This window comes from Rhinoraja longicauda, chromosome 8, assembly GCF_053455715.1.
Source record: "Rhinoraja longicauda isolate Sanriku21f chromosome 8, sRhiLon1.1, whole genome shotgun sequence".
In the NCBI taxonomy this organism is placed as follows: domain Eukaryota; kingdom Metazoa; phylum Chordata; class Chondrichthyes; order Rajiformes; family Arhynchobatidae; genus Rhinoraja; species Rhinoraja longicauda.
In genome coordinates this window covers 15,619,527-15,637,389 of record NC_135960.1, presented here as the reverse complement: position 1 = coordinate 15,637,389, position 17,863 = coordinate 15,619,527, and the positions used below count along the sequence as shown (strand labels likewise).

Genomic DNA, 17,863 nt, shown 5'->3' with positions numbered 1-17,863 from the left:
TTCTTGGATAAATGATGTAATCATCATTTCAAATTTTGTTCATGAAGTTTTTAACTGAATTCAAAACAGTTCTGCATTAGCTGAATCTTGACAGTTTCTTATCTTGACAGGATCATGTTAGTTATTTTAAGGTCATAAGAAGCCTTTTTCGACCCATGGCAGAACTGATAAATCAAATAACCATTCTTAACTAACGATTTAATACAAAACATCTTTTGTCTGTTTATAGCCTAATGTGGATCAGATGAGTTCCTGTCCATGGCAGACCACAGAACCAGCTGGGTTAAGTGATTCATGTTATAGATATTGCTTGACCACACTCACTGTTCCAAGAAGGTGCATAGGTTTAGCACGGAGGCGCGTAGGACGTGGGGGAAGGTATGTAATTAATCTTTGTGGATGTTACCAATTAAACAGAAATGAATTTTAAGAATTGTGCACTGAGCAACTTGGTAATATAGTTCAATGAAACTGCAATTGTGAAATGCTGTTCTATAATAGGAAGACCTTTGAACCTTTACCAGTGGAGTGGAGGTTTACTAGAATGCTGCATGGATTAAAGGGTTTCAGCTATAGGGGGAGGTTGGATAGATTTGGATTGCTTTCTCTGGACCATCAGAGATTGAGGGGAGACTTGATAAAAGTATATACATTTCTCAGAGGCATCATTGGAGTAGACAGTCAGAACCTTTCTCGCAGAGTGGGAATGTCCAACACCAGAGGGCATAGGTATAGGATGAGGGAGAAAGTTTAATAGAGATGTGCAAGCGAGGCAAGTTTAAAATCTATTTTTTAATTTTTTTTTTACACACATGGAACATGGAACACATTGCCAGGAGTGATGGTGGAGACAGATACGATAGTGGCGTTTAAGAGGCTTTCAGATACGCAAATTGAAGTGCAGGGAATAGGGGATATGGATCATGTGCAGGTGGATGAGATCGGTTTAATTTGATATCATGTTCAACACAAACATTGTACTGTTCTATGTTCTATTTAATTTAACAATAATAAAAGCAAAATACTGAAAATTGTGGAAATCTGAATGATGACAAAAAAAATGGAAATGCATGACCTGAATATTTTTTTTAAATTGGTTGTAAGTTTAGACTTTTGGGGGAGGCAGACTTGGTAGCTCAGTGCAGTTTAGTTTTGCATCTCACTGTTTTTTAAGAGATATATTGAGCAGCGTTAAGGACTTTTTTGCTTGGATTTATTTGATTTGTTATCTGCCTGCTGTTTGCAGATTACACATCTGAGCATTGTGGGCTGCAGGGTAAAGTTCTAGTAAAGTTATAACCACTGTGTCGCATATAACCTCCACATAATCTTTTATTTGATGACACAAAACTTCCATTTCTACTCATGTAGCAGTGCCTATTTCCAGGTTACTTCAGACCATTTGTTGCTGAACCTCTTCGCCGTGCACTCGTTTCCTTTTGTAATTGCTGTATGTGCCGCTCTTCTGCCCTTTGCTCTCCATTAAATGAATTTATCTAAATTGCCCATGTTTTAGCATATCAATTTTTGTTTGCCCAATTTTCTTGTTTGCTGCCCTGATTGGTTTGCAATCCTTCAATGGCTTCAATGTGTTCCCTCTCAAAATATTCTCCAAGCCTACGACTCATTAAGCTATTTTTCCCCCACTTTGTAGCTTTGTGCTACTATCCTTACTCACTCCTTTCCCACTACTCCCCTACAATAACACTACTGATCACCACGACCATTGATCATTCAGCTGCTTTTAAAATCCCAGATCTTTCCCTCATGCCAAACCATCTGCCTTTCTGAATGTCCCTGCCTGACTTGATATCGAAATGTGGCAGAGGGGTGAACGGTTTTGTACATTAGGTCTTGATTCCTCACAATTATAATACAGGGCAGTATGATTACAACTAACAAGCACCATTGCTGAGACATTGCAGAAATACCAAAGATAAATTACTGCACAGAAAATATTTTCATGCTAGCTTGTGCTAGGCTCAAACAACACAGCTGAGTTTGCTATTAAAATTGGTGTTTGCACTTGTCCAAATGGTGTTCAATTTTTGTCCCACGCATGAAGCTCAAATTAATTATAAATGAATGTGATTGTTATGAGGGAAAAAATTGGATGAATTATAAATTATGTTGCAAAGGAAAGTCAAAATTTGATGAGTCAGAAGTGCTACAATCAAGAATGTGAAAGCAAAGTGGAACAGGATTTGTTTTTTAATTTGCTGATATTGTGATTATATCAACAATGGCAATGTAAAATATGTATTTTTCTCTGCCATCTCTTTCGTTTTAGGTATTTGCTAGATCGCGCATCCACAGATCATGATCATATTTTACGGCAAATTGACCCAGAAATGCTGTCATCTCCCAGCTCCCCAGCTGCTTTTTCATCTGACGACTCATGGACCATTTCTTCCAATAAAGACTTTACAAATAGACTGTCACTTAGTGAAATACTAAGCAATATTAAAGCTTGCCGATTACGGCACTTCCAGCCTCGGATAACCCAGCTTCAGGACAGTGATAATCGCTGTACTTCCAAAAAATTAGGACAGAATGTGAATAAAAGAAGAATTCCAATGTCTTCTATTTTATCGTCAAGTACCATGATCACCAGCAGGAATAGGATATCTGGTAAGATTTTTATTTATTCGTCTTTGTATCCTGCCCCAAATATCCCATGACCTAGTGCATTTATTTTCTGTTTGGTAATGCTTGGGTAGTTCTTGCTATATTGGATATGCTATTTAATTAGATGGTATTGTAACTGATTTAATAATGTCTATTAAACCTTTAGCTGCAAACCATAGACATATTACATTGCCTCATTACATTACATTGACACCCAGTTGTTCATCTCTCTTCACTGCTTCATTGAATGTAGAACTTGTGTTTTATGATTTACATGCAAGCAAGAATATATGTGCTTAATTTCAGAAATAGAATGGTCATCCAGCTGGGGAAAGAAAAGTAAATAAGCTACGCAGGCTGACAATTTAAGGTTATTTACTGTTCAGCTGATATTCCATAATGATATTAAGATATTTGCTTCATAGGTGGCATAACAGAAGAGCAGTACCACACCCATCAACAACAGCTTGTTCAGATGCAAAGGCAGCAGTTAGCACAGATGCAGCGACAACATTCCTCAAACGTCTCGCATGGAAGTTCACAGGTAATATAGACTTATGTAGCAAATTCGACCGTAGCTTTTATACGCAATGCTACTCCCAAGTAACAGGAAGAGTGTTTGAGCTGGGGAATGGGATGTTATGAATCCAGTGTTTCTTTAGATCTGGCACTGACACTATTAGATTTGGCATGGTACAGGTCAAATGTGAGTGCCTATAACTTGTCATCTTCAGTACAATAGGCTCAAATGGACATCATCATAGATGATCACACAGCTTGAGAATGCCATAGCTTGGTTTGGAACACGACCAAGCTTAACATTTATCAAAGAACGTTAGCTTAGTTGACTCTTGTCACTTGTACCGAGGCACAGTGAAAAGTTTTTTTGTTGCGTGCTATCCAGTCAGTGAATATACATGATTACAATCAAGTCGTCCACAGTGTACAGGTACAGGATAAAGCTTCCATGTCTGTTAATTTAATTTCAGATATTTGCTTCTGCACTCTAAATGGTTCTTTGTATTCAGGTTATTCAGTGTCCAAAACATCAGATTACTACTTTTGCCTCCATGGATGCTGGTTAACCCACTGAGTTCTTCCTGTTTTTCTGTTTTGCTAATCGAGTACCTTAACCTCTCTGCTGTTGTACAAGAAGAGCTGCTTCATTGTCACCCCTTATTAAATCTCTATTGAAACTTTAATTGCAAATTATTTTGCAATTTTTTGACCAATTATTGTAAATATTTAATATGGTATCACTTGACATTTTAAGCATTTTAACCAAGTAACAGACATGAAGTCGTAGATTTTTTTTCTTTTGATGTATTTTCTGTAGATTGGTTGATGAGCCATACTGATATTATTGAAGGGAAAAGCATCAGTTTTTTTTAGTGTGTAATTAACTGGAATAGTTTGCTGAAAAATAAATGCATCCAGGACACAATTGGAAAGATAATGGTTAGGGTTGGATTTTGGAAGAAGGGAAGTATGGAGTAAAGAAGCCTCTCCCTCTATTCGGTCTTGTTTTAAAAAAAATAATGTAGCAAATTATCAATATTACAAGATATGGGTTGAATGCAATTGATTTATGGCTATCAATTATTTTACTGTAGCAGGGTATCCCCCTCCTGTCCACTTTCTGCATTTATCTGGGGGCTTTTTGTAAAAAAATTCACTTATGAAATATATTTTCAGGGATCCAGGATATCTGACAGCTCTTCGAAAACACTAGATTCAGCTAGTGCGCACTTTGCAGCCTCAGCTGTTATCAGTGCTCCTGGACCAAGTCAGGCAGAGGTTTCCAAGGATGCTGCAGGTCAGACGACAAACGTCAATGGTGTTGTCCAATCTGCAGGTGAGACAAAAATGCTGTTGTCTGTAAATCATGTGATAAATATGAATGCATTTAGGGGAAAATAATTCTCATATTTTGCTGGGGTAATCCAAAAACTTAGAAAACGTGAATGCCTTGCGATGTGTCAGTAATGTTACTAGTAGCTTGCTGTTGTGACCTGCTTTGAATATCAGACTATCAGTTGAATGATATTATTATGTATTTCATTGCTTCTTCAGAGATTTATTCAATGATCCTTTTGGTGATGGTATAGTGATGTAAGCCGCTACAGTTTTGGAGGCGTAGCATTATTCATCGTCAATTTTAGCATAAACTAGGCCAAGTGGACCCGTTGGCCCCAAACTTCTCCTGCATTGGTCCCTCTCCTCCTCTCCCATTCCACCCCCTCCCCTCTCCCTCCCTCTGCCCTTCCCCCTTCCACTCCATCCCCCCCCCCCCTTATCCTCTCTCCCTTCCCCTCCCTCCCTGGGAGATAGATTTAAACTTTTAAAATGTGAATAACAAAAAAATATGACACCGATTTCAATTAAACTTCTTCCATTAGCACCAAAGGGACCAAAGGGTGAGTAAGGTGGGCCTAAAAATGTCCGCTATCATGTAGCGTTTTGGCTGTAGTTCAGGAACGAACAAACAAATGAGTTTTAATATATAGATGAGTGAATTCATTACTTATTGACCATTGTGAATGCTGCAGATAGCCAATATATCCTTGTGCAAATTAATTGAATCGTGCACACGCTCAAATATTACGTCAATATAAACATGTCACAGGGCTACCCTTTATTCATTATCATTGCACCATTATGTCTTTAGTACATTACATGTCCACCAGGGTTATTTGTCAAGTTTTTGACATGATTTGGCATGGAATCGACCAAATTCAGATATATTCCAAGGAGTTTTTTTAGCTTCAGAACACCGCTGAAATGCTGCCTCGGTGAGCCTCTGTTTCATGGTACATCGTTTCCTTTCAGTTTCTCATTGATAATTGACCACAAATTCTCAATTGGATTCAGGTCAGGGGAGTAACCAGTCCAAGACACACATTTTCCTCTGCTGGGAAAAATTGGGGCACCATCTTTGCTGTGTGGCACAGTGCACAGTGCAGATCCATCTGGAAAAATATTTGCCATCTCCGGCACAGCTCTTCTGTGCAATACATCGATATATTGAGATGATCTCATCATTCTGCCAATTAGATGCAGTGGATCAACACCATAGTAGCTGAAATAAGCCCAGTACATCATTTCAGGATGTTTCAAGAGAGAGTTAAATTTAGCTCTAAGGGCTAATGGAATCAAGGGATATGGGAGAAAAGCAGGAACGGGGTATTGAGTTTGGATGATCAGCCATGATCATATTGAATGCTTTGAAGGGCCGAATCGCCTACTCCTTCACCTATTTTCCATGGTCAATGTGGCAATTTCTCACCGGATGTCCAACTGAAGCAGGAAATGGCTTTAAACCCTTTCTCCAGTTCTCACAATTCAAACGGGTACGAGGGTGGTTAATGTAACCCCATTTTTTAAGAAAGGAGGGAGAGAGAAAACAGGGAATTATAGACCAGTTAGCCTGCTATTGAGGGTGGGGAAGATGCTTGAGTCAATTATTAAAGATGTAATAGCAGTGTATTTGGAAAGCAGTGTCGGGATCGGTCCAAGTCAGCATGGATTTATGAAGGGGAAATCATGCTTGGCTAATCTTCTGGAATTTTCTGAGGGTGTAATAAGTAAGGGAGAGCCAGTGGATGTGGTGTATTTGGACTTTGAAAAAGCATTTGACAAGGTCCCACACAAGAGTGTGCAAAATTAGAGCACATGGTATTGGGAGTAGGGTATTGACATGGATAGAGAACTAGTTAGCAGACAGGAAGCAAAGAGTAGGAATTAACAGGTCCTTTTCAGAATGGCAGGCAGTGACTAGAGGGGTGCCGCAAGGCTCACTGCTGGGACCCCAGTTATTTACAAAATATTTATTAAAGATTTAGACGAGGGAATTAAATGTAACATCTCCAAGTTTGAGGATGACAAAGCTGGGTGGCAGGATGAGATGCGAGAAAGTTGCTATGAGGCTGCAGGGTGACTTGGATAGGTTGGGTGAGTGGGTAGATGCAATATAATGTGGATAAATGTGAGGTGATCCACTTTGGTGGCAAGAACAAGAAGGCAGATTATTATCTGAATGGTGTCAGATTAGGAAAAGGGGAGGTGCAACGAGGCTTCGGTGTCCTTGTACATCAGTCACTGAAAGTAAGCATGCAGGTACAGCAAGCAGTGAAGAAAGCAAATTGCATGTTGGGCTTCATGGCAAGAGGAGTTGAGTATAGGAGCAAGGTGGTCCTACTGCAGTTGTACAGGCCCCCCGTGAGACCACACCTGGAATATTGTGTGTAGTTTTCGACTCCTAATATGAGGAAGGACATTCTTGCTATTGAGAGAATGCAGTGTAGGTTCACCAGGTTAGTTCCCAGGATGGCGGGACTGACATGATGAAAGAATGGATCAACTGGGCTTACATTCACTGGAATTTAGAAGGATGAGAGGGGATCTTATAGAAACATACAAAAGTCTTAAGAGATTGGACAGGATAGATGCAAGAAAAATGTTCCCGCTGTTGTTGGAGTCCAGAACCAGGGGTCACAGTTTAAGAATAAGGGGTAGGCCATTTAGGACTGAGACGTGGAAAAACTTTTCCACCCAGAGAGTTGTGAATCTGTGGAATTCTCTGACACAGAAGGCGGTGGAGGCCAATTCACTGGATGTATTCAAGAGAGAGTTAGATATCAAGGGATATGGGGAGAAAGCAAGAACTGGGTACTGATTTTGGATGATCATATTGAATGGCGGTGCTCGCTCAAAGGGCCTACTCCTGCACCTGTTTTCTATGTTTCTAATCTTTATATTTTATGGCCCACTGGTATTGTTTCTTCTACATTGTAGAAGTTAGAAGTTGTTTCTTCACAAGTCTTTGAACGTATGTCCGATTCCAAGGTGGTGTTAGCGCATAGTGCATAAGCTTATTGAGACTCCTGCTGCCTCCAGATCTGTCTTCAGGGCATCGCTTGTCTTTCTCAGATCCTCCTTACTTTCCTGAATCAGTAAGGCCTCATCTCTTGGAGTGGTCTTTTTGTGACGTCATCTGCGCTTCTTCTTGGGTGATGGTGATCCAATTTCAGGCCCTTGCTTGACAATACTGAATACAGGAGCTTGGCTCACTGCTACCGACTGTGCAATCTTGCTATCATTTTGAGACATGTTGCTGCAAGGTTATGATCTTTGTCCTCCGCCTTGGACTACATTTTGGGAATTGCTTGATATCCATTTTGCAAATTGCCTGATGAGTTCTTCTCAAATGATAAAACAGCATGCGGATGGTGCAATACTGATGCAGTGCCGGTGTAATGTTATTTAGTATTTAATTGATTTTGAATGTTATCAGTTTAAAATATAAGAATGGTGGACATAGAAACTGATCGGATGAAAAAATAGCGATCAGCGATTCGATTAATTTGCACAATAATTTTTTTTAATCCTTTCATCCAAAACAAAAGGTTGAAACCAATAATTATATTTTTTTCACATGAATTTGAAGCTTTCCATAGCAAGGTTTGCCATAATGATGCCTGGATTAGGGTTTTTTTAAAGCTATGACTTGGATTGCTTTCTCTGGAACACTGGAGTTTGAGGGTAGACCTGAGAGAAAAATATAAAATTATGAGAGAGATAGTTTGACAGTCAAATCCCTCTTCGTGTGATGGAAATATCAAATAACTAGAGAGCAGAGGTTTAAGATAAATAGGGCAAAGTTCAAAGGATATGTAAGGATCAAGGTTTTTTTTAACCTAGAAAAGATATTTTATAAGTGAATTTTCTGTTAAAAAAAAAAACACCAGATAAATGTAGGAAGGAGACAAAAATGGATGAGATACCCTGCTACAGTGAGATAGATGATGCCTGACCAGTTAGTTACTCCAGCACTTTGTGTCTTTTGTAAACTAGCATGTGCAATTCCTAGTTTCCACAGTGACATAGTTGATAGCCATAAATCCATGCTATTCTGCACACAACTTGCAAAATTGATAAGTATCATGAGTGCCTGGAACTAGTGGTAGAGGTAGGGATTGGTGGCACGATTGGTGGTAGAGGTAGATACGATAGTAGCATTTAAGAGACTTTTAGATAGGCACATGGATCTGAAGGGATATTGATGATGTGCAGATAAATAAAAGTTGGTCTTGGCATCATGTTCGGTACAGACATGATGGGACAAACTTCTTGTTCTTGGCTGTAATGTTCCATGTAGATTTTTAAATAATGTGTTGAACTTTTTGTTTATTATGATATCTACTGGGTATTGTTTGCATACTTGCTTTCCTGCTGTAAAGTAAGAATCCAATTGTTCCATTTCGGGACATATGATAATAAAACAGCCTTGACTCCCGTGTTGTTTGACAATGGTGGCATTGGAGAAGTTTTCATTCTAGAAAGTGGAACTTATTTTCATCTAAACAATCCCATCATTTCAAAATAAAAACTCTTAGTCACTTTTTTTCATGATCAGTTAATTTTAAAAAGTGGTTTGTGGCAGAAACTTAGAAGTCGTCTCATTGAATGAAGTGATTTGTCATTTTTAGTAATAGCAGCATAAACCATCGCTTTTTGCAGAAGAGTTTGATTTCCTTTGTTTATTTAGCTTTTGAAGTTGCCTAATTTATATTTTTGTTTCCTCCACAAAATTTACTTGGATGGTTTCAGAAAAGAGGGTCTATAGATTTAAGATTTAGACAGGAGAAACTGAACGTGCTCTTGGTACAAGATTATAATTTCTTATCTGGAATTGTCAGAGGAGGTGGGAGAGACAGATACAATTACAACATTTAAAAGGCATTTGGACAGGTAGTTAGCCAGGAAAGGTGCAGATGGATGTAGGCCCAATGCAGACAAATGGAGCTAGTGCAGAAAGGCATCACGGTTGTATGAGGTATGCTGCAAATAGCTTCATCCTATGTGGTAACAAAAAGCCTGTTATATTCAAACCACCTATAAGTAGGAGCAATCCAATTAAGTTCTCTCCCTGTAGCCCTGCTAATTCTTTCAGACACTTAATAACTCCCTTTAAAGTGTTACAATTGAATTTGCCTTTATTTCTGTCTTGGCGTCCATGCCCTTTTTTCGTTTTGCAAAATATTTTTATTCGGAACAGATTTAAATGATGTCATAGCAATGAACGTGCAGATATACATTTTAAATAAATCAACACTAAGAAGAAAAGAGACATGTTAATAGGAAACACTCAAATAATACACAAAAGAAAAATACAAGAATATACAGAAACATAAACGAAATAGATTTTTTTTTTTTTTTAAATAGTAATGCGAAATCCCAAGAATCCAACCATATCATCAGTCACACACCCCACCCTGGCTAATTAAGAATGAAGAGTGCACCTACACATAACAGAATTTAACAAAACAGCCCTTAGTCCGGCAGAACCTGCAAGTCTGTGAAGTATGATAAGAAAGGTTGCCATTTGTTGTTTGTGTTTGGTAACGGGCGGCACGGACACGATGGGCCGAAGGGCCTCTTTCTGTGCTGTAGGACTCTATGACTCTTGTGAAAAAGATTATCAGTACATCCCCTCAATGTATATTTAATTTTCTCAAGTTTAAGAAAAAACACTGCATTTTTGAGCCATTGTGACACAGAGGGAGGGTTAGGAGATTTCCACTGTAGGAGTAGGCGACGTCTGGCTATTAACGATGTAAAATTAATAATTTCTTTTTGCACAGCGTTCAATCGACCTGACTCATCCAGGGTCCCAAAGATGGCTATCAATGGACAGGGCTGTAGATGTATTCCCATTACGGTAGACATTATGTTAAAGTAGCCGGACCAAGAAATTATGTCATCGTGGACAAAGGAAAAACATATGGCTCAAATGACAGCGTGGGCCCGAACATCTATCACATTTATCCTCCACCTCTGGATAAATCCCAGACAGTCTTGATTTAGAAAAATGGACCCTGTGTATAACCTTAAACTGAATGAGTGCAAGACGAGCACAAGACGTGACAGTGCCCTTGATACTCAGCATTTTAAAAGGTTTTTCTTGTACTATTTTTGGTTCATTCCTCCTTCATTCTGTACCTTAATGGTATGACTGTATGGCAAATCAAATTCCTCGAGTGTTGCAAAACATACTTGGCTAATAAAGTATGATTATGATTCATGCCCTTGAGAGAAGTTTCTATCCACTGCCTGCTATTCATGACTTAAAATGTCTATCAGATCTCTTCTTAACCTCTGTCGCTCCAAGGATAAAAATTCTAAAGTCTCTCCCCCTTGGTATTATTTTGATAAATCTGCAATTTCCAAAACCTTCATTTATGCTTTGTATAGAACTGAGCACAGTTGTGGCCAAATCTGTGTTTTCTGACGGTTCATCATGACTTCTTTGCTCATGTGCTCTTAAACACTTAATCTTTTTAACTACTTTTCAGTGAAAAATTCACATACACCTCCAGATCTCTTTTCATACCCCTTTTTAGAGTTGTGCTCTTGAACATTCTTTGTCTTATTTCATTTTTCCTACCTAAAAGTTACACTTATCAGCATTAAATTTCATGTGAAACCTCATTGAACTTCAAAACACCTGTCAGGATGGATATGATTTGCCTTTCGAAGTCCGCATGGATATTTTCATCAATCCACACAAAGAAATCCATCCCTGTCACGATCTCATTCTAGTGCCATTCAAAATCTCAACCACATCCTCCTTTTCCAGGACTCTTGACAGCATTGTTTTGGCAAAGATTGATGTAAACTACTACTACTGTACTTCATTCGGGGTTTCTGCCTAATTTGGCAGGTATCAGTCCAATATTCCCTCAAGTCATATTTTATAAGAGCACGATTGATAGTGTTGTCCCATGCGACCATATTTCTCTCACTGGATCTTTTGAGTGAGCTTCCCCTCCTGCTAAAAAAATCCAGTTATTTGATTTGGAGATAGCAAGTTTCTGAAACTTTTTCCACTTGCATCATTTGGATCAGCAAAAAGGTTTAGTTTATTGTCATGTGTACCAAGGTACAGTGAAAAGCTTTTGTTGCATTCTCACCAGTCAGTGGAAAGACTATACATGATTACAATCAAGCCATTCACAGTGAACAGATGAATGATAAAGGGAATCAGTGTTCGTCTGTGAGGAGTCTACTTTTAATTGACTTTCATGCTTTATTTCACAGGTACCTATAGAAATCTTCAACCTTCGAATGTTACTTCATCCTCCAGCCCAGGATTATCTACTGTACAACTTATAAGAACTGTCAATCGCACCTCAGCAAATCATGTGTTCCCTGCATTACGCACAAGCAGTCCCCAGTCATTTCCTGTGAACAATTCCTGCATAGGTACAGCTGTGCGTCTGAACAGTATGAATGTGGTTACACCTGTCAATGTGCATCTCAGTGCAAGGACTTCAGCACCTTCTCCTTCTGCCTTAAAGCTGGCCACAGCTGCTACTAGCCTTGACAGGGTGCCAAAGGTGACCCCCAGTAGTGCCATCAGTAGCTTGGCGAGGTAAGTAAAAGTATACACAATTAAGGGGGGGTATGTTTAGATTCTGAGAGTGGACTGCTTTCTCTGCTCTAGTGTGTAGATTAAGGAGCCTTCTGTAACGTATATTTGATTACTTTTTTTGGGTGTCTGTCAAGTTTCCTTTGAAACTGGGGCGTCTGTAATGTCAGCAAAAAAAGCAGGGTCTTCAGACCACTAAGTCTGTGCTATAAACCAGCTATTTACAGTGAGCCTATACTTATCCAGTTTTCTCCCCACATTCCCATCAGCTCCTCCGCAGATTCTACCACTTACCTACACGCAATTTTGAAGTAGCCAATTAACCTACCAATTTCCATCTCTTTGTTATGTGGACAAAAACTGAAGCTGTGGGAAACCCACCCAGTCACAGGGACGTTTGAGTTGTGAGGCAGCAGCTCTCTTCAAAGCCACACTTCCATGCCAACCCCCAGTCTTTCCTTCACCCACCAGGCCACAAAACTAAATAGATTTGCTGTATAAGAGGGCAAGCAGTGGAAGTAAACCCAAGTAATGCAATTGGAGAAAGCAGTTGCTTAAAGCTTGATTACTATCTTATGCATCCTTCTGAACATCTGGGGCATAAGTAGTCATTTCAAAACTACAAATTAATTGTCAAAATTAAAACTACAAATTCATAATTACAAATTGCCAATTTAAATAGGGAGTTTAAAGTTTGATATTTCTGGGATTATTCTTTAGAGTGTTTTGGATTGAAATCTATTATTGGATTTGCATAGAAGAATAGGAAAACTTGGGGACCACAATTTAAAATTAAGTGTTGGCCATTTAGGACAGATGAGGATTCCACAGTTTTTTCCTTTCAGGAAATGTAATTGGAACTCTCTTCCTCAAAGGGGGGTGGAATCTTTGAATATTTTTAAGGGGGAGTTGGACAGCTTCGTTATGGGTGAAAAGTTACTGGAGATGGCAGGTATATGGCGTTGAAGCAATGATCAAATCAGCCACAATCGTTTGAAATTGCAGAGCCTACTTCTGTTCCTAGTTTGTTTGTTTGTCCAATAGTATATTGATTGAAAGATACAGTATGGAAATGGGCTCTTCTGTCCATCGGATCTACACCCGCCATTGATTTCCCATTCACACTAGTTCTATGTTATCCCACTTTCGCATCCATTGCTACACGTTAGGGGCAATTTATAGAAGCCAATTAACCTCAAACTCGCACATCTTTGATGTGGGAGGAAAGCCGGGCACTCTGAGAAAACCCATGTAGTCAAAGGGAGCGTACAAACTCCACACAGACAACACTTTAGACTTGTGAGACTTCGGCCCACCGGATTCCCGCCGACCAGCGATCGCCCCATGCATTAACATTATCCTGCACACAAGGGACAATTTTGCAACTTAAAGTCAATTAACCGACAAACCTGTATGCCTTTGGAGCGTGGGAGGAAACCAGAGCACCCAGAGAAAACCCACATAGTCACAGGGAGAACGTACAAACTCCGTACAGACAGTTCCCGAGATCAGGATCGAAATAGGGACTCTGGATCTGCGAGGCAACACCTCTACCAACTGTGTTTTGTTTGCCACCCCCACATTAATCGATTTATTTGTTTTATTTATTAATCGATGGTATATTGATTGTCGATTATTATTTGAATAGAAATAGGCAATAATTCAGCAGGACTAATTTAAAACTGGATCTAATGTGTTTATCTTAAGGAATTATGTTGTATAGGTACTTCTGCTATCATGCAACAATAGTTTCGAAGGAATCTCTTATAGAAAATAGTGTTATAAAAACAATTGTGTCAATGGGGAAAGGGGGTTAGTGATTAGAGTTTCAAGCACACAATTACAAAGTTACCTTTCCCCACAGGATTTTTATAAATACAGGCTTTTAATAACTAGAAGTTTCTTTTTGCTACTGTAAAAATCCTAAAGGCTGTATGTAACATTGTTTAATAGAGTATCATTGTTCTAGTGTCACTTGAAGATTGCTTGTTAATTTCAGGGGCCCTCCCATGGTGAAAGTTGCAACTGTGTCCTTAAGAGATAATAGTGTCTGGTTAGGGGGAATTAAACAGAAACATTTTTCTTCTTGACCGTTTTTGCAAGATAGTGTTTCCCCCCCCCCCCCCCCCCCCCCCCCCCCCCCCCGTGCTTGCCAATTTCCAAAGTGACTTTTTGCTCCTTTTTTCGTTCCCGACTGGATTTGTATTCTGACCAGTTCAGCCCTCAGGATACAAATAGTGTCCCCTGATTCCTCAATGGTTATATTCAATTTGCGTTAAGGAAATACGTGCTTGTCGCAGATGACACTTCTGAAAAATATTAAAGATAGTTTTTTTTTTCTCGTAGGGAGAGCAGTGAACCAGAGAGATTATTGAATGGTATTGCAGACAAGACGGTTGCTATGGAGGTGACATAATGACGTCCAAAGCACTTCATCCAAGACGTACAGTGATGGAAATCTTTTATTCCAGACTGAATTGGAATAAGGCATCCAATGGATTGCAGTTGCTAAATGTGGACCTGAATGGTGTCATATCATAATTGTAAAATAAAATTGTCAATATATAAATGTAAATTTTGTAAAGTTCAGGTGATCACTACCTTGTATAATAGTTTATTTGTATCATCTTATGTATTTCTGTTACTTGAATACTAGATATTCATCATGCTTTGCACTTGAAATTACAACAGAATGAATATGACACAAATCTATGGGATCATGAGCATGAAATTGGGATCCTTTTGTCACTTGTTTTAACTATTTATTTTGCCATGTTTACATTTTGTAACTTGTACAAATCAACTTTGTGCTTAAAAAAAATTTAAAGATATTTAGGTAGGCCATGTAAATCCTTGTCATTTTTTGTACATTGTAAAGTTTTCACTCAATTTTTTTTCTCTCAAATTGAATAGATGGATGTTTGGTAAATATTAAGTGACATTTCTTTATCAGACATTTAAGTCAAGACAAAAAAATAGTATTTTCTATTGTTTTGGAGGGCGAGGGTAGTGAAACAGAATTGAAGATGATCAACTTCCATTTTGCTCCTTTTCCTGTGGCTGCAAGGCAAGTAACAGGTTAGAAAGACTGTCTGACTTTTATGTTTGGACTATAGTGTTTTTATCAGTTTATACAATTACTATTACATAGGCCTTTTCAACAGTATTAGTATTGGAATGTTAGTGTCAGCACTACATCAGACAACTTCCTTGTTACTTGATCTTGTTAAGTGAAAAAAAAATGCAGGGAAATTAAACATACATATCAGAATATCGGTTTGGACTAGCATTATTTCCCAAAGTAAACATTCACGTTGCTGTCATAAAGCTAACAGATGTAAAGAACAGTGTTACAAAAGTCTTAATGGTTTTGATCCAACTGATTTTGAAAGTAAATATTCTCTATCTCTAATATACATTTACAGATTTTCAGGAAAGATTTTGATGTGAATTGGCCCTTTCAAATAGATTGCTTGCAAGAAATTTGCATTTGGTTCTGGATATAAGATGAAACAAATCCTGTGTTGATGATATTTGAGATAAAGGTGTGGGTTTTCATAGAGTACAGTTGGCATGGTTACTTGAATTTTGCTGGCATGAAGTTACATTCAAGTTTCTGGACAAACCCATCAGCAAACGCCTGAGTATGAAACTTCCATTGGATCAGCACATTGTTTTCGGAATCAAACCAGTTATGTTGTACAGCACAGAAACAGCGTTAACTACATTGTCATCCAAATCGGTAATTAACAAACAGCAATAGACCCAGCGCTGACTCTTAAGGCCTTCAATTTGGGGGGGGGGGACACACCTACAATTAAGTCCTTCTTCCACCAAGGCAATTTTGAATCCAAGTGGCTAGCTCATCTTTGATTCCAGGCAGGACCTGGTCAAAGACCTAGCTAAAGTCCATACAGCCAATGCCCTGCCCTCATCAACCCTCTTGCTGACCTCTTCAAAAAATTCTTATCAGATTTGTGATTAGGAAGAGTCAGCATGTGTTTGCACATCAGAAATAGACTCTTCTTAATCAGTTGTCCCTTTCCAAATGTTAATAGATCTTGTCTCCAAGAGTCCCTTCCAACAACTTTCCCACCACAGATGTCGGGTTCACTAGCCAGTAGATCCCTGGTTTGTCCCTGCTGACGTCTGGTTGCTTACCGTCCCTTTTGAGAATGTTGGGCAGCCGCTCCAAGAAATCCTGGATCCTGACACCAGTGAGGCAACACACCATTCTGAAGACTTGTTTGCGGCTACAGAATCTCCTGTGCTGCACTAATTATAATGTGTTTTCAAGGGGAATGGCCACAAGGGACTCCTGCACCCTGCCTACTCCTTTTAGCCTTCCTGGTACACTTAGCCTTTCAAGCCAAAGCCTCAACTCAAATACAGTACTTCAACTTCAGAACCCCCATCTCTCTTAAAACAGCTGATCTGCTAAAGCTTCACTTCTTAATAGCTGCTGTGTCTCTCAATGATCCAATCAAACAACACTCATTAAACCTGCCCGCTGCTGCTCTGCCTCCTGGTGAGAAACTAACTTCCATTGTTCAAAACTGCAATCTTCAGCATGTCATATTTTTTATGTGACTGGTAAATTAATGTTATGTTGGTTTGCATCTGTTTTGGGGAATTCTAGCCTGTTTCAAAGAGACTTTGTCCATTACAGCATCTTTATAAATTCATTCATAACTACGCAATCTAAAATACTACCATCTGTAACTTTGTTTGATTATTACTACATACAGTGCCCTCCATAATGTTCGGGACAAAGACCCATCATTTATTTGCCCCTGTACTCCACAATTTGAGGTTTGTAATAGAAAAAGTCACATGTGGTTAAAGTGCACATTGTCAGATTTTAATAAAGGCCATTTTTATACATTTTGGTTTTACCATCTAGAAATTACAGCAGTGTTTATACATAGACCCCCATTTCAGGGCACCATAATGTTTGGGACACAGCAATGTCATGTAAATGAAAGTAGTCATGTTTAGTATTTTGTTGCATATCCTTTGCATGCAATAACTGCTTGAAGTCTGCGATTCATGGACATCACCAGTTGCTGGGTGTCTTCTCTGGTGATGCTCTGCCAGGCCTGTATTGCAGCCATCTTTAGCTTATGCTTGTTTTGGGGGATAGTCCTCTTCAGATTTCTCTTCAGCATATAAAGGTCATGCTCAATTGGGTTCAGATCGGGTGATTGACTTGGCCACTCAAGAACTGACTTTTTTAGCTTTGAAAAACTCCTTTGTTGCTTTAGCAGTATGTTTGGAATCGTCTTGCTGTAGAGTGAACCGCCGGCCAATGAGTTTTGAGGCATTTGAACTTGAGCAGATAGGATGTGTCTATACACTTCAGAATTCATTATGCTACTACCATCAGCAGTTGTATGATCAATGAAGGTAAGTGAGCCAGTACCTTCAGCAGCCATACATACCCAGACCAATACACCCCCACCACCGTGTTTCACAGATAAGGTGGTATGCTTTGGATCTTGGGCGGTTCCTTCTCTCCTCCATACTTTGCTCTTGCCATCATTCTGATATAAGTTAATCTTCATCTCATCTGTCCACAAGACCTTTTTCCAGCACTGTGGTTGCTCTTTTAAGTACTTCTTGGCAAACTAACCCAGCCATCCTATTTTTGCAGCTAGCCAGTGGTTTGCATCTTGCAGTTTAATCTCTGTATTTCTGTTCATGAAGTTTTCTGCGGACAGTGGTCATTGACAAATCCACACCTGACTCCTGAAGAGTGTTTCTGATCTGTCGGATGGGTGTTTGTGGGTTTTTCTTTATTATAGA

General features: G+C 39.1%; 1 protein-coding gene across 2 annotated transcripts in view; it reads left to right on the top strand.

Annotated features, from left to right (window-relative positions):
- Positions 1 to 15,759, top strand: part of epc2 (enhancer of polycomb 2) — a 53,963-nt gene extending 38,204 nt beyond the window's left edge. For both annotated transcript variants that reach the window (XM_078403360.1, XM_078403359.1), the window contains exons 9-14: positions 230 to 378; positions 2,291 to 2,631; positions 3,054 to 3,172; positions 4,324 to 4,483; positions 11,728 to 12,061; positions 14,405 to 15,759. In XM_078403360.1, the coding sequence (XP_078259486.1) occupies positions 230 to 378; positions 2,291 to 2,631; positions 3,054 to 3,172; positions 4,324 to 4,483; positions 11,728 to 12,061; positions 14,405 to 14,474 (1,173 nt within the window). In that variant the 3' untranslated portion in view covers positions 14,475 to 15,759. The remainder of the gene's footprint in view (positions 1 to 229; positions 379 to 2,290; positions 2,632 to 3,053; positions 3,173 to 4,323; positions 4,484 to 11,727; positions 12,062 to 14,404) is intronic.
- Positions 15,760 to 17,863: the final 2,104 nt, after the last annotated feature.